The sequence below is a fragment of the Zootoca vivipara genome, chromosome Z1 (assembly GCF_965207765.1).
Source record: "Zootoca vivipara chromosome Z1, rZooViv2.hap1.1, whole genome shotgun sequence".
Lineage (NCBI taxonomy): Eukaryota > Metazoa > Chordata > Lepidosauria > Squamata > Lacertidae > Zootoca > Zootoca vivipara.
The window spans coordinates 64,326,043-64,351,957 of NC_142583.1; the positions used below are offsets into that span (position 1 = coordinate 64,326,043).

Here is a 25,915-nt window from a genome sequence, read left to right on the forward strand (position 1 = left end):
AGCAAAAGAAACAACAGGAGGCATAAGTAATGCAATAAGTTTTTTTTTCATATGAGGCAACATACACAGGAAACTCAATTAGCATTTCGCATGGCAAGATCATTCTAGAACACCCCGGCTCTGTTGTAAAAATTACACAGGTTTACAGAATCATGGCATCTGGTATATTTGTTTAGTGACAACTGACAGTTGTTCTCAGCTACATTAATTTCACACAAAAATTCTGTTTTAGTGGTACACACACAACAAAAAAGCTTTAGAAATTTTGAGTCTTGACAAGAAATGGAAGTGTCATTTGAAAAGTGCACTTAAAGCTGTTTGCCAGCAATTAAAATATAGCATTGTTTTATTCTTGAGTGATGTTCTTAGTCACAGAAACAAAACTTGGCTATAGACACTATTACTTTTATTTCTTCTTTTCAATGAAGTGCTTTAGAAAAATAACTGGGTAGCCAGTTCTTTGCATTTCCTTGTTACTCTTAGCAGCTTTTGGCTATACTTATTTTTCCAACGCCATGACAATGATTGTGACTGCAATGTTATTTTAGATCACAAACTCCAAGAGATGTGATGTGTGCATGTATGTTTTATATATGTTTCTCTATAAAAATACACCCTATCATATATAAAAAAATTCTTCAGATAGACTCTAGTTGCAATTCTCACAGTAGTAGCTACAGCCATTCAATCTCACAGTAGTTATTTCTGAGTGAAAAGGACAGACTTTTAGGCAGCCCTCCTCCCAAAGCTTGGCCATTGCTCCTGTCCCTCTAAAATTACCAGACACATGTAACCTAGTTCAAGAGTGCAGGATCAAGCTGTAAGATATAGGCCTCCTTTTCTACAGAATAATTATGGAAGTAGTAAGCATCCACCCCCACTGATATTTGGATAGGGGTATGGATTCAGTTTCACCAAGATCAACAATTGTACCTTCAAAGAACTGAATCACACAAATTTGGGTGATGGTATAGTAACCATGAGCTGATTTTACCAGTGATGGCTGACATTGAACCAGATCCTGTTGCTTTTAAACCTTTAGGAGCATCTCTGCTATATTAATCTGTACAATAAAAGCACCTTAGGGGGGCCATCATGTCAGAAGTAACACGCAACACTGCTTCAAGATGAACTAATTCTGCAGCTGATTTTAGAAGATGTACCCAGCTGTCTGCTATATGCTAATTGGAAAGGTCAAACCACTGGAGTAGTGAAAAATCCTCCATCTGGTGGCCACTGATATGAACTAATACTTCACAATCTTCCTATGGTTCCAGGAAAGACCATGGTAGGCTGGATTTCAAATATATGTACACATACACAATGCAAGCAAAAATATTTCTCCCAAACTACCAATCACTTCTTTCTATGAAGTCCAGAACTGAAGGAAATTTTTAAACCTGCTTTCTGCAGCTCTTGGAAACAAACAAACGAACATAGGGATAAATCAGTTCTGTGGGGTCTGCCAGTATACCCCGGCAACCACAAAGGAAAATCAACAAACGTTCTTATTTACAGAAACCTATGAAAATAAAGCCACATGCAATCAGTAATACGTGAAGCAAGGCCCTATGAGAAAGCAAAGAATATTGGCAACAATCTCAATGGCCACACGTTTATTTTGGCCTTAAAAGGTTATGCTACAGACGTTTTGCCTATGGCCCAGTCCTGCAGAGTCGCATCCATTTTTAACTCTACACTGCCAAGCTAACGGCCTGAACTGAGCAGTGCAAGTTTCTTCCAAGAGACTGCTGAAAAGTGGGTCTCAGGACCCGAGGTGATGATGGAGAAAAATGTGTATATTTTCTATACCAACAAACTCTTAGGAGAAATAGTAGGGAAATTGTTAGAACAATGCAAATGTGTTGCTTCTACTCTCCCCACTGCCTTCGAATTATTGCAGGATAAGATTTACTTTCATCTTGGGTCAAAGTAAATGTTCAGAATGGAATTATCTGCCAATAACTAGGCATGTAGTACAGATATATGGAAAACCCTTCTGACAAATGCAGGCAATGGTTTTAGGTTACTACAAATAAATGACCAGGTTGTTCTAAATCTATTGTTCATATTTCACAGCACATGGAGTCTTGTGGAAAGGAAGGATTTTTCAGACAGCTTGGAATATAAAAGTTGGCAACCAACGGGATGCCAGGTGAGGATCAGACACTAGATAGTTCCTGAGCCAGAATTTTTTTGTTAAAATCAACAGGACAAGTCAACTACTTTTAATGAGACTGTTAACTTGATTACCAGAGCGGCTGTGCCTATTTTATGCCACCTGAAAGCACTTAAGACTTTACAAGCACACAAATAGAAGTTATTACGTTGGGATCAGCTAGTTGTGGACAGCTCTGGCTTAACTCTGCAACTCCAACCTGCTTCAAACATTGTACGTTTCGTTCACAGAAAACCTTTCCATAGAGGAAACAAATCACGAGGGATGTATACATGTTTGCTCTCTGCGTCTATTGGTGTGCTCATTTGCTGGGAACACACGGCTGATCTCTTTATGGGTAAGAAATCTTGTCACAGTCGAAACAGCACTTCAATAAAGAGCTGTCTGGTTACAGTTTTAATAAACCTTTCTTACAAAATCTGTATTTAATTCAAAGAGGCTTTGGCACAAGAATAAAAGAGCAGGCATTCTGAGGTATATGCACAGTTAGCCTTTTTTGCCATATGTGCTTTACAGAACCATTTAGAATGACAAGACATCTAACTGACCTGGGATTTGTGCTTGATATGACAAAAGAGTGAAACATTGTAGGACTAGAAACACACATCTAGAGAGAACTTCCAATCATAATTTGATCACCAAAAAACCCATCAAATTTTCTTAAAGTTCTCATTTTTTAAAGCATCTTGTTCTTCTGCCTCTGTCAAATTTATCCTGTATTAACATCCTGTTACAAAAAAAAGTTTCTTTTGATATTTTGCTTCTGCACAGCAGCTGGAGAGCAAGAACCCACTGCTGGGAAAGCATTTAAGGAAAGTCATTCACCCAGGGCAGTAACTGTTTTTAGATTTCTTGCTCCCACAAGTTCATATTCAAGTCAAGTAAGCAATACCCCAAGAGCCCAGTTCTTCTACCTTTTGAGTAAAGTCAGATTTACAATGTGAATGGCTATGCAAAGCCCAGGATCCAGAAACATTTCAGCCTTGTATGCATGAAGTAGGAGTTTGACTCCTTTTATACAGCTGACCCAACACATATGAAACATTTCAGTTTCAGAAATACCGGTAGTTTGCTATATTTCATGGGAGCAAGGGGTCAGCTGCTTCTGCATAGGCAGTGGAACTACATTGCAGTGTTCCATGGATCCACTTCTGTATGATTTAGGAGCAGCTGGTCACTGCAGTGTTTTCACACCTACATGTTTAAAAGAAAGCCAAGCTGGGCTAGATTGTAGCCCAAGGAACTGAAATGTGAAACATATTCAGCCAAGGCTCCCATAGCTAGTCAAGAATGGGCCACAGACAGACAGCCAAGAACATTATGAACACCTTAGTACACGTGGGAAGTTCAGAAATGCATCAAATTCTCACCACCTAAGTTCTACATGTTTTTAAACTGTGTCTCAAGGGCACCAAATGGCTCAGAGGTAAAAGTATTGACAGGACAATGGTCCTGGCTGTAAGGCATTGGTGGTTTACTATGCAGTTTACTGGAAGCAGACTCAAATCAACATCATTTTTTTAAAGGCTTCAGTTTTATACCTCCAGTGCTGGAAACTGCCTAAATTCAAGTTAAAAGTTTCTTTAGAGTTACGTGTATTTTGTATGAACTCTCAAAATAAGTACAATATTGTGAGACAGAATGCACTCAAAAATATTAAATGGGACGAGTTAAGTGAGAGTGATTCAAAAGACATTTCTAGGGTATACCACGGAGTACAAAACCCTAGAAAAATACATTAGATGAAAATTCTACTTTATAATAGAGCTGTACAGGTTAGAACTTGCCACCAAATTTCCGGCTTTTGTCTTCTCGAATGCTGTATATGCAGTTAAACCAAGCTGGAACTATATAATCTTCGAAGTGCTGCAGAATCCAGCTATGTATTTTTATTTTCCTCCTTGATTCCCAACTTTATCTAATATTGTATTCCACTAAGTTCTTGAGATCTTAAGAGTTAGAACTATCCCCGTTTTACATTAATGGCACTTACTGGGGGGGAGCAGATTTCTGGGAACCACAGCTACAAAGGTTTGGGTTTTTTGTGATGTTTAGGAATCTAAGGTCAAGTCAGAAACCTCAGAAGTTCAGAGGTGTTCTAGGAGGGAACCCACAACAAGCAAGTGAAGTAGTCCCAGATCAATCCAGCTTCTTACATATTTAGGCATTTTCTCATTCCCCTCAGGCCAGTTATAACACACCTCAAATCAGACCTTTCTTGTAATGACCTCTTTGGCGGAGTACATGGTAAAAAGCACACCATGGCTGTTTGTTGATAAAGTAATAGGCAGTAGCTGCAACAAGATAGGAGATTTTGAAAAGAGATCAGAAGGTCTTAGTGAAATTCTTTTACCTCTTTGCCATCTCAATATTGTATGCTCAACATAGCAGATTTTAAAATATGAGGCTCTCTACTGAGAAATGAATACATTGTACTTAGAAAAAATGTTTCTTCTCAGTTGAACCAGATAGTTTATGGTGGTGCATAAAATCCTTAAATAATGCAACAGTGCTCCTGGTTCAATCTATTGTTTGGAAGGAAATGGAGCAGCCCCAAAAGGATCCAACTCTACTGTCTGTTGCTGCTGGCTTTGTTGAGATGTCACACTCTGCACAACAAATTCCGTGAAGGGAACTGCCCCAAAATCATCTGTTAATTTTTTCCCATCGCCAGAATGAATGGTACCAAGTACTGAACTCTGTCTAGGTCTACCAGGAACTACTGTATTATAGTCTCCACAATTATCACCCAAACCTTGATGCTGTGGAAGAAGCACCAGTTCCGTAGGATGGAAAGGCTTGGCTCCAAAGGGATCCAGAAGACCGTCATCTGCTTGCAGAGGGTTGACTCTATCCTTGCTATCTGAAAGGGCAATACTTATATTTTCCTTGGAATCAGAAATTGTCAAGAACTCATTACTACTCTGGGAGTCCCGACGGCCAGCTTTTTTGTGCCTGCGGGCTCTTTCTGGTGTGCGGTAACTGGGCTTCAAGGTCTTCTTGGTGCTAGTTGGCGTACCATGGTGGCGCTTTCCATTGTTCTTTGATACTTCCTGCTTCATGCGTCTCTGGCGAGAGGAGAGTTTCTGCAGATTGCGTTGCTGCTTCACTTTTTGCTGCTGTTGGCTCCCTGCTATCTCCTCAAACGGGATAAGCCCAAACAGGTCCTCTTTACTCTCGTCGTTCCTTGGGGTGGAATGAGGGAATGGGATACAGCCAAAAGCATCCACACTTTTGGGCGATATGGGAGAAGGTTGGTTTTCAGAACCTGAAATCAAGTCATCTTGCTGTGATATTTTTCTGCTGAATGGGGCTTTGGTGAAGACATCAAAATCATCCTGATCTTGGTCTAAGCCTGGGAGCGTAGCCTGGGGAGAGAAACCTTTGTTATCATTTTGCTTAGGCTCTTGAGAATGAAGAGCAAGGAATGGAACTGCTCCAAAGACATCAAATTCTTGCTTGGGGCTCACCTTGGTTACTGTATTTGGCAATTCGGTCAACACAGGAAATGTTACATTAGGCTCCCTGTTTTCAACGCTGTCAGTCCCTTCTCTGTATCTACTGCCAGGCATCTCATCCACAGGCCTAGCATGACAAGAATCAGAGTCAGAACTTGGTTTATCATCATCTTCTGCATCTTCATCAGAATCCATTAGAAGAGGATGCTGGCCAAAGTTCTCTGGTTCAGTATCGTTGTCATCAATGAAATCTCCATGCTCACCATGCAATACTTCATCCTCTTGCTCCTCTTCCTCACTGCTCTTAGGAGATGGAGGATCTGATTCAAAGTCACTCTCTGATTCATCATTTCCTTTTTTCGTGTTTCCTTCTCTCACCTTCTTTACATTTTCAAGGTCCCCAATAGCCTGGCTTGACCTCTCATTTTTGGTTGGGCTCCCTACCTTGTTCTCTAGACTGCTGTCTGAGTTATTAATTTCATTTCCTGGGGAACCTGAAAGAATATGCAAGAGAACTTCAATTTCTTCTTAATTTTCCACACTCCGGATAAACATACTGTATACGTTTAACACGTATTTGCATATGTATTATGTAATGTGAAGAGGACCCCATTTCAACAACCCTAGGACAAGCAAAAAAATACCTAAGTAAATACCTGCTCTGCTGAATCAAGCCAACATGATGATAGTTAGTTATTATCCTTCCAATAGTGGGAAATCTAATGCCCCTGGGAAACTATCCTATACTGGCAGAGCATGGGCACTCCATTCTTAACTGTTCAGTACCTGAGGATTTTTTTGGGGGGGGGGCTGCACTCTGATCTCAATATTCAAGAACCTTTGCTCTCTACAGTCTCATAAAAATAATTCAAAATAAATCTGCACATGCATTTAAAGAAAAAATAGGAATGAGTAGAAACATCAGGTGATTAGATCTTCAGGCTATTTCAGGTTTACTCCCGGTGTCAGGTTCTTCTAAGTCAAATTAAAATGTAGATTTCATCTCCTGTTGTAGATTTCCCAAAGGAATAGCTGTAATAACAGAAATGTAGATGTCCATGCTATCTAAATCCTGCCATTTTCAACATTTGTGTGGATTCTGTACTTGTTTACATGGATATAATTTTGTAAGATTAAAAAGCTTAATCTTTCCACATGAGTATAACACAACATTGTTGTTGGAATACCAATTTTCAAATGGCTATCAGTACGAGCATTCTTTTATTCACATGTGGAAACAGAAAACTATTTCTTCCTCCCTTAGGGCAGACAATTTTAAAGATGTAGCAAGTTCTTTGTTGATATGAGATTTGAACCAAGAGCTTTTTGGGTGCTTCTATTCTTCTGCATACCTTAAAAGGCGCATCTTATTTTCTTTAAAGCTGGGATAGCTCAGTTGGTAGACCATGAGACTCTCAATCTCAGGGTTGTGGGTTCAAGCCTCATGTTGGGCAAAGGTTTCCTGCATTGCAGGCATTAGACTATATTACATGGTCCATTCCAACTCTACACTTCTATGATTCTATGAACACTGATTTCTAATTTAATTTTATAGGAGCACCACATTCAAAATTATCCTAGGCCCAAGTAAGAGTCCTAGTAATTCAGCACTACTTCTCTCACAGAATGCTATTTTTAAAATGTTTCCACACACAAGCGGCACTAACCTATTTCAAAATCAATTCAGCTTCTCAGACCAAACAAATCCATATTTTATTTAACATTGTTACATTTGGGCAAATGCTCAAGAGGAGGAAAATCTCAAGTTCACTTTTAAATTAATGCCATGATAATGTTGTAATAAGGCGCTTTAAGATCAACATGTAGAAAAAGATTTGAAGTAATCTCTAAACTGCTGCAATGAACATTTCAAATCTAAATTTATGAAGAGCTGAATAACTTTGTGGCATAACATCTGCTTGTAATGTATTGTGCAGATTACGTCTCTTCTAATCAGGTTTGCCTCTTGTATAAGGCTATTGTTCTTCCTTCAAATTCAATGCAGGTAGAACATCTAATCATAAGATCCCAATCTTCAAGGAATATTTCTGTTCTGATGTTCTTTTTCTAGACATCCGATTATAAGAGGATGAATGGCTTGTAACAACTGGAGTAATTACATGCCTTCTGCTAGTTCATCATTTCAGGGACTGAGAGAAAGCAGAGGCATAACCATTTTAAATCTCCTCCTGAATTGGTAACATACTGCCATCATCATTTCACAACAATTTGCCACATGTCAGCACCAAGGATTACTGAGACACATCAACTAAATCTGCACTGTTTTTTGGAAACAGGCAGAGAGGCAGATGACAAACACGGACGGATTTAGGGGCTGCTTACTGCTCTTTATTTTGAGGGACAGACGAAACCTGGAATTTATGTTTCTGTATGTCTTTATCAAATACACAACTAGACTTTAAACTTGTCTATAACATGGAAGTTTCTTGTATTCTATTGATTGATGATGAAATTGATCAAGTAGAAACTGAGAAAATTGTTTCTTTCAGTGATAAGAAACTAGCAAAAGACAAACTGAATTTATAGTCATCTGAAACAGTGAGAATTTTCTTGTCTTGATTCCATTATTGTAATTTAAATTTTACAAAATGAGGCTAGAGGGTGGCTCTAAACACATGCCTCAATCATTGTCTTTTGTTGAATCCTGACAAGACAGAAGTATTTTTTCTGGGGGACAGGGAGTAGGCAGGTGTGGGGGACTACCTGGTCCTGAATGGGTAACTGTGCCCCTGAAGGACCAGGTGCACAGCCTATGGATCATTTTGGACTCACGGCTGTCCACGGAGGCACAGGTTAATTCTGTGTCAAGGGCAGCTGTCTACCAGCTCCATCTAGTACGCCAGCTGGAACCCTACATGCCTGCCTGCGCACTGTCTCGTCAGAGTGGTGCATCCTCTGGTTATCTCCCGCTTGGACTACTGCAATGCATTCTATGTGGGCCTACCTTTAAGCGGTGACTGGGACCATATAACACCAGTCCTAAAGGATCTACACTGGCTCCCAGTAGGTTTCCAAGTACAATTCAAAGTGTTGGTGCTGACCTTTAAAGCCCTATATGGCTTTGGCCCTGTACACCTGAAGGCACATTTCCACCCCCATCCTTCAGCCTGGACACTGCGGTCCAGCTCTGAGGGCCTTCTAGCAGTTCCCCCACTCAGTAATGGCACCCACCTTCTCAGTAATGGCACCCGCCCTGTGGAACGCCCTCCCATCAGATGTCAAACAGATAAAACAACTATATGACTTTTAGAAGACATCTGAAGACAACCCTTCAGGAAAGTTTTTAGTGTTTGATGGGATAGTGATATACAGTCATACCTCGGTTTAAGTACGCCTCGGTTTGAGTATTTTCAGTTTAAGTACTCCATGGACCTGTCTGGAACGGATTAATCCACTTTCCATTACTTTCAATGGGAAAGTTCGCTTCAGGTTACGTACAGACTTCCAGAACCAATTGTGTTTGTAAACCGAGGTACCACTGTAATAGCTTAGGAATCCAGGAAGAACCAGGACAAAATGGAACAAGGGATTGATGACCCATCAGTGTCAGGTGACTTATTTTGTACTTCTTAATGTACTTGCTTTGGGTTTGTTACATTGGTTTGGTTTTAATTGAGATTTTGTGATACAGAAACAAATCGAAAGGGTGACATCCAAGACATACTCAATGGATTAAAACCACTTAAGTTCTTTTCAGTTGAGTGTGACCAACAGTTGTCACCCAATGAAGCTCAACCAGTTAAGAGATAAAACTAAATTTAAGTGAAATGCAACTAAATTCCAGCAAAAAAAAAACACACACACACACACACACACACACACAAAAGTTCATCCTAGGTAGGAAGACAGGTACAGTTAAGGGTGATTTTGCCACGTCCCTAAAAAAAACAAAAAATCTATTTGGATACGATACATGAGTCTCTGAACCTAGGGTTCAGTAGGCATTGATGGATCTTTATTTCTGGACTCCAATTAAGTACAGAAATAGGGTCAAGAGTCCAGCCTCAACTAACTGTGAACAGCATGTGTATCACTTAATAGGATCTTCCCAATATCCTGTGACACTTTAAAGCACATTTCTGAATTATGTAAGGCAGGTGACCAGCAAGCACAGAGCTTGTGCAGTTGATCAGCTGTTGAGTATCGTGAATATGCAGTAGAAATATGAAAATACAGAAATACTGTAAGGATTAACACTGCAATGAACATTCCAGTAAGTTTAACAGAGGGGGAAAGCCTTCTAAAATTCAGTATCTTGTGTTAGTTATCAGACATGTTCTGGGTTAGATAAGCAGCAGGAATAGGAAAGATACTGAAGCAAGTATTGATTTCAAGAACGAACCTAATGCACTATCAAGATATATTTAAAAGAAAAGCAGTGATGTTACATTATGTAACTTGCCTGGGTGAGAAATGAAAGGTACAGAACCAAAGGGATCTTCTGGAGGATGGTTCTGTGGAACAGAATGTGGCTCCACATTCTTATCTGAGGAAGTTCTCCTCTCCACGAGCCTATCTGCAAGGATAAAAATGAAAACAGAACAAAAAAGTAAAATAAAAATGGAAGTTCTTACGCCAGCTGAAAATAAACAGATTTATTTCATTACCAGCTCTTGAAAAAAATTCATGGGCACAACATCCCAAGACTCTTATTGAAAGCCCCACAGAAATAAAAGGGGAATTATGCATGTCCATGTTTCAATAGTTTCAGTGGGGCTTGTCCATAAATTCCTAAAATATTAATATGGGTAGCCCTGACCTAAAGACTCATGGTAGGCCACACTATTAAAAAAAACAGGTCTTATAAAAACAATGACTGACTCAAGACTCATCAACTTCCTGCAACCCAGATAGTGAGGTAAGATAGCAAGTTGCACCACTACTTCCAGCAAGGTTTCCATCACACAAATATGGAGCAGCCCACAGAGAACCAACAGACATTTAGCAAAGAAAAGAAAAAAAAGAACAATCAAAATTGCTCAAAAGCCTGTGAGGTTAAAATTCTATACTTTCCCTTGAATTAGAGGATTTGCCTTTTTGTTGCTACAGCTCTTCTCTTAGTTCTAGTCTGCTGTTCAATGTAAACTATGAGAAACGTGCAAGTGTTTGAGTATACCCAAGTCAGTGTTTAGATTCCAGCCCATGTATTTTTCAAATATCCCTCTGAAAAAAATCTGTAATTAGCAATTTAAAAAACGTGTCTTAGCATTCTAAACCAGTTTCCAATTCTGATTCAGATCATATTGGCTTGAAACCGGACTTGCAGAAATAGAGTAGTTCACACAATGGCATTTCCTGCTCCCTCCCCTACACCACAACCTCCAGTGCCCACCCCCACCCCACCCCCATGCCACTTCTGAGCACCTTTCCCCAGTTCTGATAAATTGCACACTGCAGCCTGTCCCATGCTATTCTGAAGGATCCCCCAAACCCAGAGAGGCTACTTTCGGGAGGATGCATGATGGGGGACAGAGAGGGAAGCTGCCATCTACTCAAGCACACCTGAATCCAATTCCATAGAGTTTCAACTACTCGCATCAAAATTGTTACATTAAAATAATTAAACAGCAGTATAAAAACAGCTTTAGAGCAAGTGCACTTTTCCTTGTACATGCCCCAATTGTCTAGGAATCTTTACTATTTGCTGAATGAAATATAGATGTTGAGTATTCAGAGAGCCAAGGTCATGTTGTGATGAACGAAGACAACAAAATGTAAGTATTTTTAATTAGCATTGTAACATTGTAAGGGACAATACAGGTAAGGTTGTATGTTCAACCTTTTTTTAAAAAACAGTGAATGAGAAATATTCCTTAAGCAATTATTTAAATATGTGGACAGCAAAGCCATGTTTTGGCAAAGCAAAAAGGTGCTTAAATTTCCTTAAGTTTTATATTCCTTCTTTTACAAGAGAAAGAAACAGCCAACCGATTTTTTGATACAGGAAAGTTCCTCTTCTACATACATATCAAAATGCTTTTTGAAGAGCATAACTAATTATCATTCTTGGAATACACAAGCACAGCTTACAAACAGGATTGATGGAAACATTCAGTCAGCTTATTATGCTGCGTTGCTAATTATATAAAAGTAATTTGGCCAACCAAGGCTTTTATAAAGGTTCATGTTCTATGCAAACACTTAAAAAGCCACGGGAGAAAATTGGTGTGTTGTCTTAGACTTGCTTCAAGTGTGCCCACCAACAAGGGGTGAGGAGGACAGACTATAAATACAGAAAGTTCATCAAGAAATATTTAAGTAATGTACATTTCAAGGCTATTATGCATGACTTCTTCACAATATGAGGAACAGTATTTGTTCTAGGAATAAATAATTCTGCACACTAGTCAAGCCACAATTAAAATGTATCCTTCTTCCTCTCAGATCACTAAAACTAAGGGGCAAAACAGAAACTGGAGGGTTTTTTCCAATTTGCAACACTGATCCTGATTTGGTTACAGGTAGGTAGCCGTGTTGGTCTGGATCGAAGAAGTGTGCATGCACACGAAAGCTCATACCAAAATAAAAACTTAGTTGGTCTTTAAGGTGCTACTGAAGGAATTTTTTTATTTTACTTTGATCCTGATTTGTCTCACTTCCACATGTTACTTAGCTCATTTAGACTGTATCATTGAGTACATATGGTGCAGCAAAAATGCTGAAGTAGTTCTAGCAGCTCCATTTTAAACAACATTCTGTTTATTGATCGGGATCCAAAACAACTACTAACAGTGAAGCATACAGAAGTTATTAACGGCATAAACAATAATTAGATAGAATCTTCTATTAATTTAGTGGGGAAACTACAATTCCAGATATAACAGTAGTTCATCAGAAACAAGGAAACTTGTGACATTTTATCTGATAAATACAAATCAGTACTACACTTTTGTTGCCGTTTTCTCCCACAGTATAAATGTTATTTCATTAATACTCGGGGTTTGGACATGCTGTTCAACTAACAACTCCAAAGGACACTCGAAAGCCTCTCACTCACACAGCCTTCCAGTTCTACAAGACAAAAATTATCAGCATGCAATAGAAAACATTGTGAATATATGATTTGTCCACTTCTTTTTTGATCCAGTAACGGTTCAGCTAAATAAAGAATATTCTTGCAAAGCTGAGGGCTGTCAAGTCTTCTATGCTTTCTTCTTTAGTATACTTTAGTTATGTAAGTTAAAGAATATATGGCAACATCAGATGTCAAAACGTAATCAGGATGTCAAGCACAATATGGCAAAATGAGGCAACTGGCAGTTGAGAATGGCCAAGTCTTCAAACTCACTATTGTGACACTGAAAGGATCAGCTCTAGTCAGCTTATCCGCAGACTTTCAATGTAATTGTGAAGCATCCCCAATCAAATTTTTAATATGCCTACCAAAATTAGCCTGATTTTCAAAACTATTGCCCACAGAGTGGTTGCACTGAGGACTGGAAACTTCATTTCTTCTAGCTCCAAATATGATTGGAAAATGCCTGTCTAGACTTTTAAATGCTTTCCTTTATGTGAAAAGACATTAGAAAATACTAACATAATGGAAAAATCAACATTTCTTTGTCTGCATGCTACATAATGACTTATTATTCTTATTCTTATTATTAAATTTATATCCTGCCCTATACCTGGAGGTCTCAGGGCAGCTCACAGAACAAAATCAAAATATAAAACCCTGTCCCCCTCCCCAGTCCAAATAATTCCCTTCCCTAATACATTGGAAGGGATCCTCAAGGCTTGTGCTCAGAATAAACCATGACTTTATGAATGAATTACAAGTTTTTCAAACAAGTGTTACTTTCAAACTTAGGACACCAGAATGCATCACCAATTTCATATACTGTGAGTGTCATTTACGTGTGGAGTGATTTGTTTTCTGCCAAATTCAGAATCTCTATCCTGCCCTGTACCTTATACCTTCTCCATAATTCATTTCTGTGAAAATTATGTATGAAGAAAACAAGCAGAGGTGCAAGTGATTGCAAGTAAACACGTTAGCTTTTTTACTTTTAAGAGAGTTTATTCAACTATTGTGTCAAAACAATAAAGCAGCCCTTACATTAAGCCACTCAAAAGACATTACAAAACATTAACATAATGTACTAGGTCATTTCCCCCCTTTCAGTCATTTTCAAAAAGCATTCCAGACTGACAAAAATCTTCTGTTCTAGTGTGCAAGGGAACAATTGCAAAGTGAAGCAATGCAAGCAGCTGACTGGTGTTCTGCATTGTTGTACATCCCATTATTTTCCTTTTTTTAAATTTCACACTCAAGAAGAGTAAGTATTCAAGAGATGACCTTAACATTTTCTGTATTAATACAAATGCTAAACAATTAATTTCTATTGCACACATTTTTGTGACAGAAGGACAAGACACACAGCGGGCCTAGTTCTGTCCTCAAACGCTCAGAATGTTTTCTACAACAAGATTGTGTGACCCTGGAACAGAACAGTCTTTGGCACTGCCGGTTGAACCTAAAGAGCTCTTATTTACTGTGAAGCGAAATAAGCCTTCAAGCGTCCCTTACTTGATCTCAGAAGGTCAAATTCCCTGTCCAACAGCTCCTCCTCTGTTAGCTTGGAAAAATTGTCTTCTCCAAACGGATTCCAGCCAGACATATCAGGAGGGTTACTGACGTTCTGTTTTGGATAGCTGGAAACAGACTCAGCATCAGAGGCAGATGACCTGTAAAAATTGATTTGAGAAAATTACTTGTGGTGATAATATAATTTAAAATACATTAAATGATACTGAACATGCCAATCATACAAAATGATGAATGTAATCACTTTTGTAATTGTGAAGAAAAAGTATTTCATTCTATAATGATTATTCAATAATGAACTATTAAGGTGTCCCACAGAAATCAGAGCGGTATTCTAAGAATCAGATTGGGGAGGGCTAACACACAGCACATCTTTATACTCATTACAAACATCAACTGAGGGGGCTTGCCTGTTTGTAGTATAAGGTGTGTCCAATGCGGCACCAACGTGAGTTGGAAAGGATTTGGAATGGGGTATTAAGGCTGGTGAGAACTCCTGAGGAGAGGCAAGAAATTCAGGAGAATGTTTCGGAGGTTGCAACTGCTTCACAAGGGCTTGTTGATGTAGAAGAGCTTGTTGGTACTGCTGCACCTCAAAGAAGAAAAGGGAGAAAATGTGAACCTTACAAAAATCATTGTACCTTCAACAAACAATTAAATTTCATTGCATGCAGAAACATAACCTTTAACTACATCAAAGCTAAATCGAATCAACAACACAAGTGTACTTATCATTACTGACACTAAACAATGGCATCAACAGAGCCATTCTACTGAGGTTAGAGGTGGGGAGTCTGTGGTGGAGGAACTGCCACTTTCTAAACCACACCAGGATTGCAGCAGCCAGAGCAGAAGGTGTGGGCAGTGTAGCTGACGTGGAGACCCTCCTGAGATGGGAGCTTTGGACACCCCCTCAAAGCACTTCTATTTCTGCCTACCTCACCCTCAGGGAGGGCCTCAGACCATCAAGGTGGAACTCAACCATAGACACCTATGACTGAAGAGGTAGCTCCACAACAGCCTAGAGCACTTCTCCAAGGAAACATAGGATTGCTCCCTAGGTCCCTCAAATTAAAATGAATTAGTTGGAAGAGTGAGATCAGTTGACAAGTGTGACATAACTAACTAAGCATTTGACATCCATTTGATTTTATATTATGCTAAACATGAAATATGACTTTACTTTTACATGGTGTAAGCACAGTAAAATATTTCAATTCAACGTGAGATTGAGGCAATATGGCCAAAATAGTTTTGTTTGCTTGTTTGTTTGTTTGTTTGTTAATATGGGCAAGAATAGTTATATCCCAGTATTCAGCACAAGGGGAATTTATTCTTCACTTAAGTAACTATATACTATATAGATATCAAGCCCATTTTGGAAGTACTAAAATTAATGGCATTATTTCCAAGGTACAGTCTTAAGCAAGGAATGGATTCAAATAAATATGTGAGTGTTTGGCTCAAGATCTTCAAAATCTTTGATTTATTCATCTTTCCTGAAATGAAACTCTTGCTTCCATAGTTAAAACATTTCATAAGGCATGCATTTTGTTGGTAGATGCCTGTTGTTTCATAAGCAAAAAAATACAGGAACAATAAAATGTAACACAGAAGATCCTCCAGTAACAATAAATATGTTATCTGTACTATACACCCTCCATTGCTTTGCTGCAGTAAGCACCAACGTTTCAGTGAAGAAAACCTGTTAATTTGAATTATGTTTTGACCAGTATTGTGTAATGCATTCAGACATTTATACTGTAATGTATTTGAGGTGCAAAGATGATCTGACAGTTAGTTTGCCTGTTGGCTGAAGCCTTAATTTACAGCTGTGGGTTAGAACTCTCAGCGTGCAAAAGAAGGATAAGTAGTATTCAATTTTGATTGGTGGGTGGGTGCAGATTCAGAATTTTCAGTTAGACAGTGTGATTGGCTGGGGCTGCAGTAGAGGGTATATATGGCTAGAGGCTGGTCAGCATTAGCATTTAAAAGAAGCCACCTAGTTGTAGTTGTAGTTGTAGTTGCTGGTGATTGGTGTTTGTGGAATCAGCCAGAAGAAGACCGCAGAGGAAGAAGACTGGGAAAGAAAGAGAACCCAAAGGGTAGGTAGAGTGGATTAGTGGCTGAAGACTTGCTAGAGATAGCTGAAATCACTTGGCTTAGGTTGAAGAGACAAACGGAGAACCTGGACTCAGCTATACAGTACAGCTGCAAATAAAGTTTTAAGTGCAATATACAATGTGACACTAGATGGCAATGGTGAGCCTTATGGAAAATTCCATGTATTTTTAAAATGCTTTTTTTTAAAGCATTTTCAGAACGGTTTTTAAATGTGTGTAGATTCCACACCAGTTTGCAGTGCTGAGGGAAGAAGTGGGAAACAGCTTAAAAAGCTGGACTCTGGTTACTAGTAGGAGTACTAGAGGGAAGATTTCCAGGACAATACAAAAAGACAAACCTAAGGGATAGAAAAACAGACTTCTAGTGGACTCCTCCATTAAAGTACTGGTGAGATTAACTGGGGTGAAGAGAAGAAAAGGACAATTTGGCTAAACAGGGTAGCTGTTTCTTGAAAACTATCTTAGTTGAATATAAACTGTTGGTATCTAAAATACCAGCAACATTAACAAATCCTATACTCATTTAAAAATGCAGTACAATTTTTAAAATAACCATATAAACTTGTTCACTTAATAATCTTGTAACAAACCAACAAACCAATATCCTTGTTACCTACAATATCTGTGCCTGGTTTGTACCATGTCTGTACCACACAGTTACCAAGTTATTTGTAAGTTAATGGTTCAGAGGCAATAAGTGAGACTGAATGGTACCAGTGCGCAAGTTAAGAACCACTGGAGAGCTAGTTTTTGCTACTGTAGAGTAAGAAATACCTCCTTTTCCCTTCAGTTTCTATAAAAAGCATAGACTGTAGTTAAGAAAATATGCCATCAACACAGTCATGCTGTTTAAGGTAGTCAGTTTTTTAAGTGGCTAATTATTAACCTTCTTTATCTGTGTAGTAATATTTATCAGTAATCAAAGTAAACAGAAATTTGTATTCAAAGGTTAACTTACCATGGCTGGATAGGATGGGGAAGGTTGCTGCTGGTAAGCAGAGCGCATCAAAAGCTGCTGTTGAATCATGTGCTGTTGCACTGCTTGTTGATACTGTTTTAGAAAGAGACAAATTCTTATCAGTCGTGAATACCAGCTGATCAAATGATTTTACACGAATAATTGTCCATGGGGCATGTGCAGCACTTTAAGAAGCTGCACTTAGTAATATTTGTTACTGTAAATGCTTAATTTTATGTAAGAGAGGAAAAATTCAGACAAGTCAACTTTTGTTCCAAAATAAAAGCTGGACCATACTGTTCCAACTCCTTATTCTAACTCTCTTCCCACCCAGTGTCCAATATAAATGAATTCAGCATGCCATAAGCAGAGAACGTATAATAGGTTACTTGCAAAACAAATAGCTCCAAAAATGTAATCTAGCTAAGCTACAAATGAAGTTGAACACCCAAAGTAACTAGTCTGACACAGGAAATTCTTCTCCAAGGGCAAAGTAAGCACAACCATCAAATGAATCTTAGCAAGTTATATTTATAAAGTTGTACTAATAACAGAGGAGGAAAACCTGAAAACTGGTTTGTACTACAGCCAAAACACATTGGTACCTGATGCATGTATGCATCCTGAATCAATTGCTGATGTTGCTGCTGCTGCTGGTGGTGGTGGTGATGATGATGATGCAAATGATGCAACTGCTGTAGCCTCCAGTCACCTTGCTGTAGTTGTTGCAGTACTCTATTTTGCTGTGGGGCCTGATTAGTTCCTTGGGACATACTCTCTTGGCTATTTCCAGATTTTGAGGCTCCTAGGATATTTTCAATGCACATTATCTGTTCAATGCATTTTTAAAGTCTGAACACGGAAAGCTTCCTAGTAAATTACACATTTAACTTCTCTATTCCAAGATAAAACCACCACAGAAACCCATTTACTGTATTCCTCTACAGAATGCTTTGCAAGTATTTCTTTAGTTGAGTCATTTAAGGAATATGAATCTGTCTCATGGGGACAAATCTCAGCTGAAACTCTGGAGTTAAGTCTCCAGTGATCCTAGCCTTGTTAAGCTGAAATTTCAGCACTACAACAATATGCAAATACAACCATTTGCAATTTAACGTATCTCCTTAAAAAGGTGCATCAATCCCAGTGTTCATTTTCATGAATGAATAGGCTACCTGTCAAAAGGACCGTGCACTGAGTTTTCCAAAGCAGGATGTCACCACAACTTTGTGTAGCAACTCTTCTCATACCATGATGCAACTAGGCAATTAAGCAAAGGAGGAACTCATAATTGTAGATATGCAGGAATCAAAACAAAATAGTTGTCAAAGGGATTCACAAAGGCTTTGCAAAAAGGTGCTATCTAATCTCGAAACTTAATAATGCTTTTCACTCAAATCCACTCCATTAGTTTGAAGAGTTACCTTTTTGTCCATTGTTGAAATCACTAGGGACTGGCACTTTGACTGGTGTTGCTGAGCTCTGAATTGCTAGTACACTAGAAGTGGCGGTGCTTGTATTGGCCTTTGGTCTTTGTCGTGGTGCAATTGAGGTTTCTGTTGGTCCAATGGCATCTGTTATTCTAGAATGAAAGAGATTCTAGAAATTTCTGAACTTCGAAAAGAAGGGTATAGTTAAGATTAGAAGCATATCTTCTGCACTGTTATTAATACAAAAATAACCTTTTCCATCAACGGGAGCTCACCCCGTCACAGGGATTCGAACCGCCGACCTTCTGATCAGCAAGCCCTAGGCTCAGTGATTTAACCACAGCGCCACCTGGGTCCCAGCTCCTGCCAACCTAGCAGTTCGAAAGCACGTCAAAATGCAAGTAGATAAATAGGAACCGCTACAGCGGGAAGGTAAACGGTGTTTCCATGTGCTGCTCTGGTTTGCCAGAAGCAGCTTTGTCATGCTGGCCACATGACCGGAAGCTATACGCCGGCTCCCTCGGCCAATAATGCGAGATGAGCGCGCAACCCCAGAGTCGGTCACGACTGGACCTAATGGTCAGGGGTCCCTTTACCTTTACCTTTAACCTTTTCCATATATTCTTTCAATGTGTACAATTACAACAAGAAGGGTCTTGAAAAATATTCTCCTTTCCAGGAAGCAACAGCTTGATTCGGCATTCTTCCACGTGCCATTCAACACATCTTTATGGTGTGTATTCAGTAAATTTAACTAACAAGTATACACTCAAGTATGAAAATACTGTTATCCACAAAATGAAGTGCTCTAATGAATTTCCCTCATCTCATTCCAGTCTCTGCTTCTGCTCAATCTGCCACTTTCCTCAATGTCTCCTGTCTTCCTCTTTGCACACACAGCCCATAACCAGCACAAGTTATGTTGTTGTTTAGGGGGACCCATTTCAGAAGCACCATTATTATCATCAACTTTTCCTCCTGCCTGGCTCATAGCAAAGATTGATCCCAAGCTGTTTGGGGAGGACAGAGCACAGTGGAAGAGCAGAAACACTGGGTGATTTTCAAGTAAATTTTACTCTGAGTAGACTCACGGAATAGAGCTAAGTTAGGTTCAATGTGTCTACTATGTGTAAAAGTTAGTTTTTACCTTGTATTTATATTCTTTTCTATTTCATAAAGATAATATAATAAGAAAATTTGCTAGCCAACATTAGGTATCTCTTTTTATTTCTGACTATGCATGTGCACGGCTGATCTTGAATACTTTGAGATTATTCCTGAATTCAGTTATCCTTTATATTTTGGTACTAGTCTACAGCAGCACAGCAACAAAAGACAACCTAACAAGCAAGGCTTAACAATGTCTGAAAAAGGAAAAATGTTTTCAAACAATTTTTGTTAGGGGAGGAAAAATATATTTTTACCATATTAAAGCACAGTGTTTTTATGCAAAAAGTACATAAAACTGCCATACTCACCGAGCTTTTATTTGGCTTTTCTTAGCAGCAGCCTCACTAGCTGTCAGGGGCTCAGGAAGAGTTGAAGGGAGAGGAGAATTCTTGGGGAAATAAATTAACCACGTTATTAGATTTCTGAATGTAAAATAAGTAGCAAGTTCCAAAATAAGTAGCACCAGTAGCAAATAATTATATCTATCAATATCGAGCTCAATTCTCTGACTGCCAGTCCTTTTATACCCGGCACAAGAACAAGAAAAAATCCCCAAGGTTTGTGGAAGTACAAAAAACGTTAACAAATCCAAGAGAGCACCCCCAAAAAAGTGTGAGAACTGAGAATGCTCAGTGGCCTTGAAATACTGGCTTACTGTTGGGAAGAGGCAAAATGGTAAGCTGTGCAGTGGGGAGAGACAGAATTGAGTATCCTACAGGGGGATATGCCTAGGTGAGTCCAGCGAGTGATTAATGCTTCACCAGGGGTGGGGGTGGGGAGAGAAAGCTACATTCCCTGCAGCCACCATTTTAAAATTTAGAGGTGGTTTCATAATGAATTCCTTAATTATGGAGGAATATGACATTTTAAATGTTTTAGAAGGGTGATACTTTTTATTATGTTACAGGTTTTTTGTTTTTGTGTTGTAAACTGTCCAGTGATCTTTGGATGAAGGGCAGAATATACTAAATAATAATAAGTAAATAAATAAATAATTTTGATATCTAGTAAAAAGCTGACATTGGTATGCCAAGAAGTACAAACCATAGTCTGGAATCTTAATTAAGCTTAAAGACCAAGGCTTTTGCAACTCCCTTTAGCTTCAGAAGCTTTCTAAGTCATCTAGGAGCAAGAGGACTACTGTGATTTTTTGTGGGAAGGGGTAGAATGAATTCAAAATCTTTGCTGCACCTGCAAAGTTCATCATGCAGTAGGCTAAATTGTGTCTATAGCAGCATTCTGCTTTACTATGTCCTTGAATTCTGAATACATTTTGGGGGGGGGGGGAACCAACCCAATTGCATTAACTGACTGAATTAACAATCTTTACATCTCCAAGAGGAAAGCTCAAAAAAGAGAAAGTGCCCAGACCATCCAACAATTTTATATTGCATTTGATATGAAAAAATATCCATAGGTTAATGTCATTTACTTTTCAAAGCAGGCACAGTGTGTTTTCCTGAATTACCATGAAGGCAATTTGAAAAATTATCTGAAGTTACCAAATTTAGAGCCACTTTGTAAGGGGGGGGGGAGGAGTTCCCTTTTTTTAAAAAAAGTCAAAAAACTAGTGCCATTCCTTTTTCTAACCTTAAAAATATTAGCATTATGTAAGATCTACTTACATTGATATTGGATATTGGACAGTCCTTTTTGGCAAGTTTAAAGGCAAAGTAAGAAACCTGAAAGATATCAGGTCTCTGTTCTTGATCTGGTTCAAGCATATACCCTGTAGATTACAGCAGATTAAAAGATTAGCAGCAAGAAAGAAGCCTAGATTTAGCAAAGTAGAATAAAAGTGAATCAAATAGATTTTGTAGTGCAGCTTTCATTGTTTCTATGGACAGACAGGTACCGCACAACCAGTTTTTGTGGTAGTCGGGGGGGGGGGGTAAAACTATGCCTTAAAATTAGTTGCTGGAGAACAATGTGAAACAGCTGCTGTTGTCCATATTCTGCTTGTGGGCTTCCCGAAGGCATATATTGCCTACTGTGGGAAACTGAATGCTCAAACAAGATCCAGCAGGCCTCTTATTTTCATCTGCCAGGTCCTAAAACTAATTGGGCACCATACAATCTAGAAAAAACTGCCCTCTATATATGTTGCATTGTTGTTGTTGTTTAGTCGTTTAGTCGTGTCCGACTCTTCGTGACCCCATGGACCATAGCATGGACCATAGCACCATGGACCATGTTGCATTATATAAAGTAAAATATACAGACACCATTCTTCTCATTTTTTTGTGAGAAATTAGCACGTATCACCCTTTTCAGTACCTTGCCTGCATGCTCCCCATAAAAAATCCTATAGCAGTTCATGTGCGTGAGAGAGGGATGCACTTGGAAGATGCATTTGGGGTGGGGGGAGGTGAAAGGGAGAGATTATGAATATGTTGTATGTGAAACAGAGAGAGAGAGATGCACTTGAGCAGAGGAGAGGTGTATATGTGAAATGGGTATGTATGAGAGAAAGATACATGCGTATATAAGATCTGTAAGTGCACGGTAAGTATGTAGGTGTGTACAGGAGTGTGTGTGTGGTGTGGCCACCTTGTATATTTTTCATAGTACTGGTAAATGCTCTGTTATTAGACAGCAACACTATCATTGTGTTCATGAGTGTGTCTGTGTTTGTGAGAGTGAGAGACTGCATTATTGTGTAACCACCACAATCAAGACCAACAGGACATTGCTGACTCTCCATGGCAAACCGGAGCTAGTCCCAGGCTGGAATGAACAAAGAAAAGTAGTAATAACTGTGCTGTGTCCAGCGCTTTTTTTCTAAAAAAATGTTTGGGGTAATCTCATTTTCCTACTCATATTGAAATACTGCCCCTCAATGAGGCCAAACTAAGATTCACAAAATGTTTAGGAGTATGCATACCCCTGCATACCCCCAGAAAAAAGCACTGGCTGTGTCTAATTCAATGTTATGCCACACGTCCCACAACTGCCATGTTGTGTTATGCCACGAAAGCCAATTTGTGACTAGTGTCCATGGCACTTTTTCAAAATGTGCCTGGCTAGGTCAATTGGGTTGGCAATCCCAAATATATACCTTTGATTATATTAGAACCTTTGGTTTTTTAAAACAGATTTTATGCATTAAAATTTGGAGGGGGCCTATTTTCCCTTCTTAATTTTCTCATCAATTTATATTTTTCCATTTTAAGGATATGGTTAAGATTTTGTTTTTATGGCACTGGGGCTTGGATCCTAGCATTACTCCAATAAGCAAGAGTATCCCAAACAGAGTTCTTCTCATGAAAAAGCCTCTGGTGGAAAGGGATAAACACTTCTACCTATTTCCCCTTCGACCTCTTCTGGAAAGAACCTTCCAGAACCATGTGAGAGATGGTGCTGGGAGAAGGACAGCGATAATCAAAGCCAACTCCTCACTGTCCATCAGGAGAACCCTCTGCCGACACAAAAAGTTTTCGTAGATGAAAAGGGCCTTTGTTTGCAGAAGGCAAAATTTAGATCTGACACAATATATTCATCAGTGTTTGTTGAGGCACTTTTGGACTGAATCGTTTTAGAATATGTATTTTGTTATGCAATAATGTATGCAACATGTATTATGTATATTGCTGTCAAAGTACTGAGCAGAAAATAAAATGAAACACTCAAAAAGGCCTGAGGAGGGATTGTCCTTTTATCTTAATATTGGTATGATCACACATTATTTCCACAGATTTATTCAGCAAGGTTCTATGCAATGAAATCTTCAATCAGCAAGATAATTCACTTTTGGTGTAGCACCCTATCAAAGATTAAAGCATTTCACAATGTAATTTGAAAGTTGCCTCAGTTACTTACTTATCAAACAATGTATACCATGGGAGTAACGTGAATTGTCTGGGATGGTAAAGCTTCCATCACAAATGGCAACCTGACTCTCACCAAAGGGAAGTGTGAAGAAACAAAGCTTATACAGCAAGCAACCAAGAGCCTATGAAGTGAAACAGCAGGTGAAACACAGTTATTGGGGGAAACCACCAAATAGCAAGACTGTTTAAGCAGCATTTGACCATTAACAACTTAAGTGTAAAACTTAACACTTCAGTGATAATAGAAGTATCACAGCTTCCAAACTAATTAATGAGAGGTGTTTCATAGTTTTCTAAATGAATGCAAGAACAGCAAAACTGTTAAAATGTTTTTGCTAATCTTATCATCTCAGCACTTGTGTTTATTTATTTATAAATGTATTTATATACTGTGACATTGTTGCACATCAAGCATCAGATTTACAAAGATTTATTACCGGTAAGTGGAAATTTGGAAGTGTTGCTCACTCATAACAAAAAGCTTTGCTAAGAGCATCTCTTGCTGCTGCTGGCACACAGTCAAGCTTCATAGAGATGGTAAATTGCTCAACCTTTTGCGCTACAAAATATACAGTAGAATTGCTAATGGAGTCTTTTCATTTAAAGCACTTTACAAAAATTTGAATCCTAATGTTTTGTTTCCATGATTCAGCACAAAGAAACAAGTAACAAGTATAATGATTTATTAATTGAGATTATGTATTTTACCCTGTATTTGACTGAACAAACATTCATATATGGAAGCCATTTCGGTTTTATTCATAAAGCTTTTATCTAAATACTATGCTTAATAAAGAAACATTTTGTGGGGGAAATGCAACAAATTCTATACTATTCAACAACAGCAAAATTATTCAGTTTTCTTACTTACCCAGATATCTGCCTTGGTAGTAATTGGTTTCCCTCCATAAAGATTAATCATTTCAGGAGCTCTGTATGATAACGTAGTATACCTAAGAACATATAATTGGATAATTAAAGGTGAACAAAAAAATATATCGACTTATTTTGAATTTTCAGACTGTGCATTACTGCACTAGGTTTGGGGCAATGTAATTCAGCAATATGGGCAAAAGCCTAAACGTATCAAAGAGTAACAATTCTCTGAGTATCACCATATGATGAGAGCACTTTTGTTATTATTCTGAAAGTATCCTCAAAATGTAATGAAATTATGAACTTATAAAGTCAATAGGGTTGCTTTTTCTTTCTACTTGCCCCTTTTTCATGCCTTTACCATTTTGAAATCAGATTTTTAAACTGACCTCTGCAGCCTAGAGGGCAAGTGCTTTCTCGCTCTTTTTTTTTAATAAAATGAAAGCTGCAACAGCAGCCATGAGTAACAAAAAGAAAAAGAAAAAAAGCATCTTAGAGGCCCAATGGCACTTGAATGCAATTTTTAAAATTACATTATTATAGCTCTTTGAATGTACTGATTTGAAACAGTAAATTTGAAACTGGGAAATCAAACCACAATTATAGCATACCATCAAAAAGTGCACTATAATCACAGAACGTATACAGATTGGTGTTCTAAATAGCAAAGAACTGATCTAATCCCTATTCATGGACTGACCCTTGGAAGGGGAGACCATGAAAAGGATTACCATAACAGTACACGCATGGGAGAAAGGAACAGAAAATCATGCATCTAGCACTCAAGAGAGATTAACGTATTTATCCTGCTTTAAAAGACACTGATACAAGCTCATATCCAGATGTAGATATATATCCATGTGGCAAACTGGATCTTTTGCTATATTATGTTTACCTTCTAAAACACCTATGCATATGTAGAACCACACTTTGAAGTGGCCATGCATGCGTTTCTATTGTTATTAAACAGATAATTATAGGATTGCCAGAATATTGATATTTAAAAAGCTGCCCTAAGAAATGGAACTTACTTTTTAATTTCTTCTTCAACTACAGTAACTCCATCTTTCTGAGAATTAAGGAATTTATTAGTGGCACTGCCAAAGTCACAGAGGACATAGTTTCCACTGTCATTCAACAAAAGGTTCTCAACCTTAGGAAAAAAGAAAAAAGCACACACATATAAATTTGAAGGCATTCCTAATTTTCAAGCAGTCACTTGTCATTTAATGTCTTAATCTGGCAGGTCAGTGGCACTTTAAAGTGTTCATACTTCAGCACCAATACTGAAGGACCAAGCTTAAATACTCTAAAGCAGCCTT

General features: G+C 38.5%; 1 protein-coding gene across 4 annotated transcripts in view; it reads right to left on the reverse strand.

The window, feature by feature from the left end:
• Positions 1-27: 27 nt before the first annotated feature.
• The window catches only part of BMP2K (BMP2 inducible kinase), a 39,795-nt gene continuing 13,907 nt past the window's right edge, over positions 28-25,915 (reverse strand). For 2 of the 4 annotated variants that reach the window (XM_035111590.3, XM_088660606.1), the window contains 12 exons: positions 25,625-25,746; positions 24,589-24,670; positions 23,707-23,839; positions 21,513-21,616; positions 20,196-20,275; positions 18,712-18,869; positions 17,893-18,092; positions 17,288-17,380; positions 14,617-14,798; positions 14,189-14,346; positions 10,061-10,174; positions 28-6,131 (listed from right to left, as the gene is read on the reverse strand). In XM_035111590.3, coding sequence (XP_034967481.2) covers positions 4,705-6,131; positions 10,061-10,174; positions 14,189-14,346; positions 14,617-14,798; positions 17,288-17,380; positions 17,893-18,092; positions 18,712-18,869; positions 20,196-20,275; positions 21,513-21,616; positions 23,707-23,839; positions 24,589-24,670; positions 25,625-25,746 — 2,853 coding nt within the window. In that variant the 3' untranslated portion in view covers positions 28-4,704. The remainder of the gene's footprint in view (positions 6,132-10,060; positions 10,175-14,188; positions 14,347-14,616; positions 14,799-17,287; positions 17,381-17,892; positions 18,093-18,711; positions 18,870-20,195; positions 20,276-21,512; positions 21,617-23,706; positions 23,840-24,588; positions 24,671-25,624; positions 25,747-25,915) is intronic. The other 2 variants (XM_035111592.3, XM_035111591.3) reach the window with 2 other exon arrangements.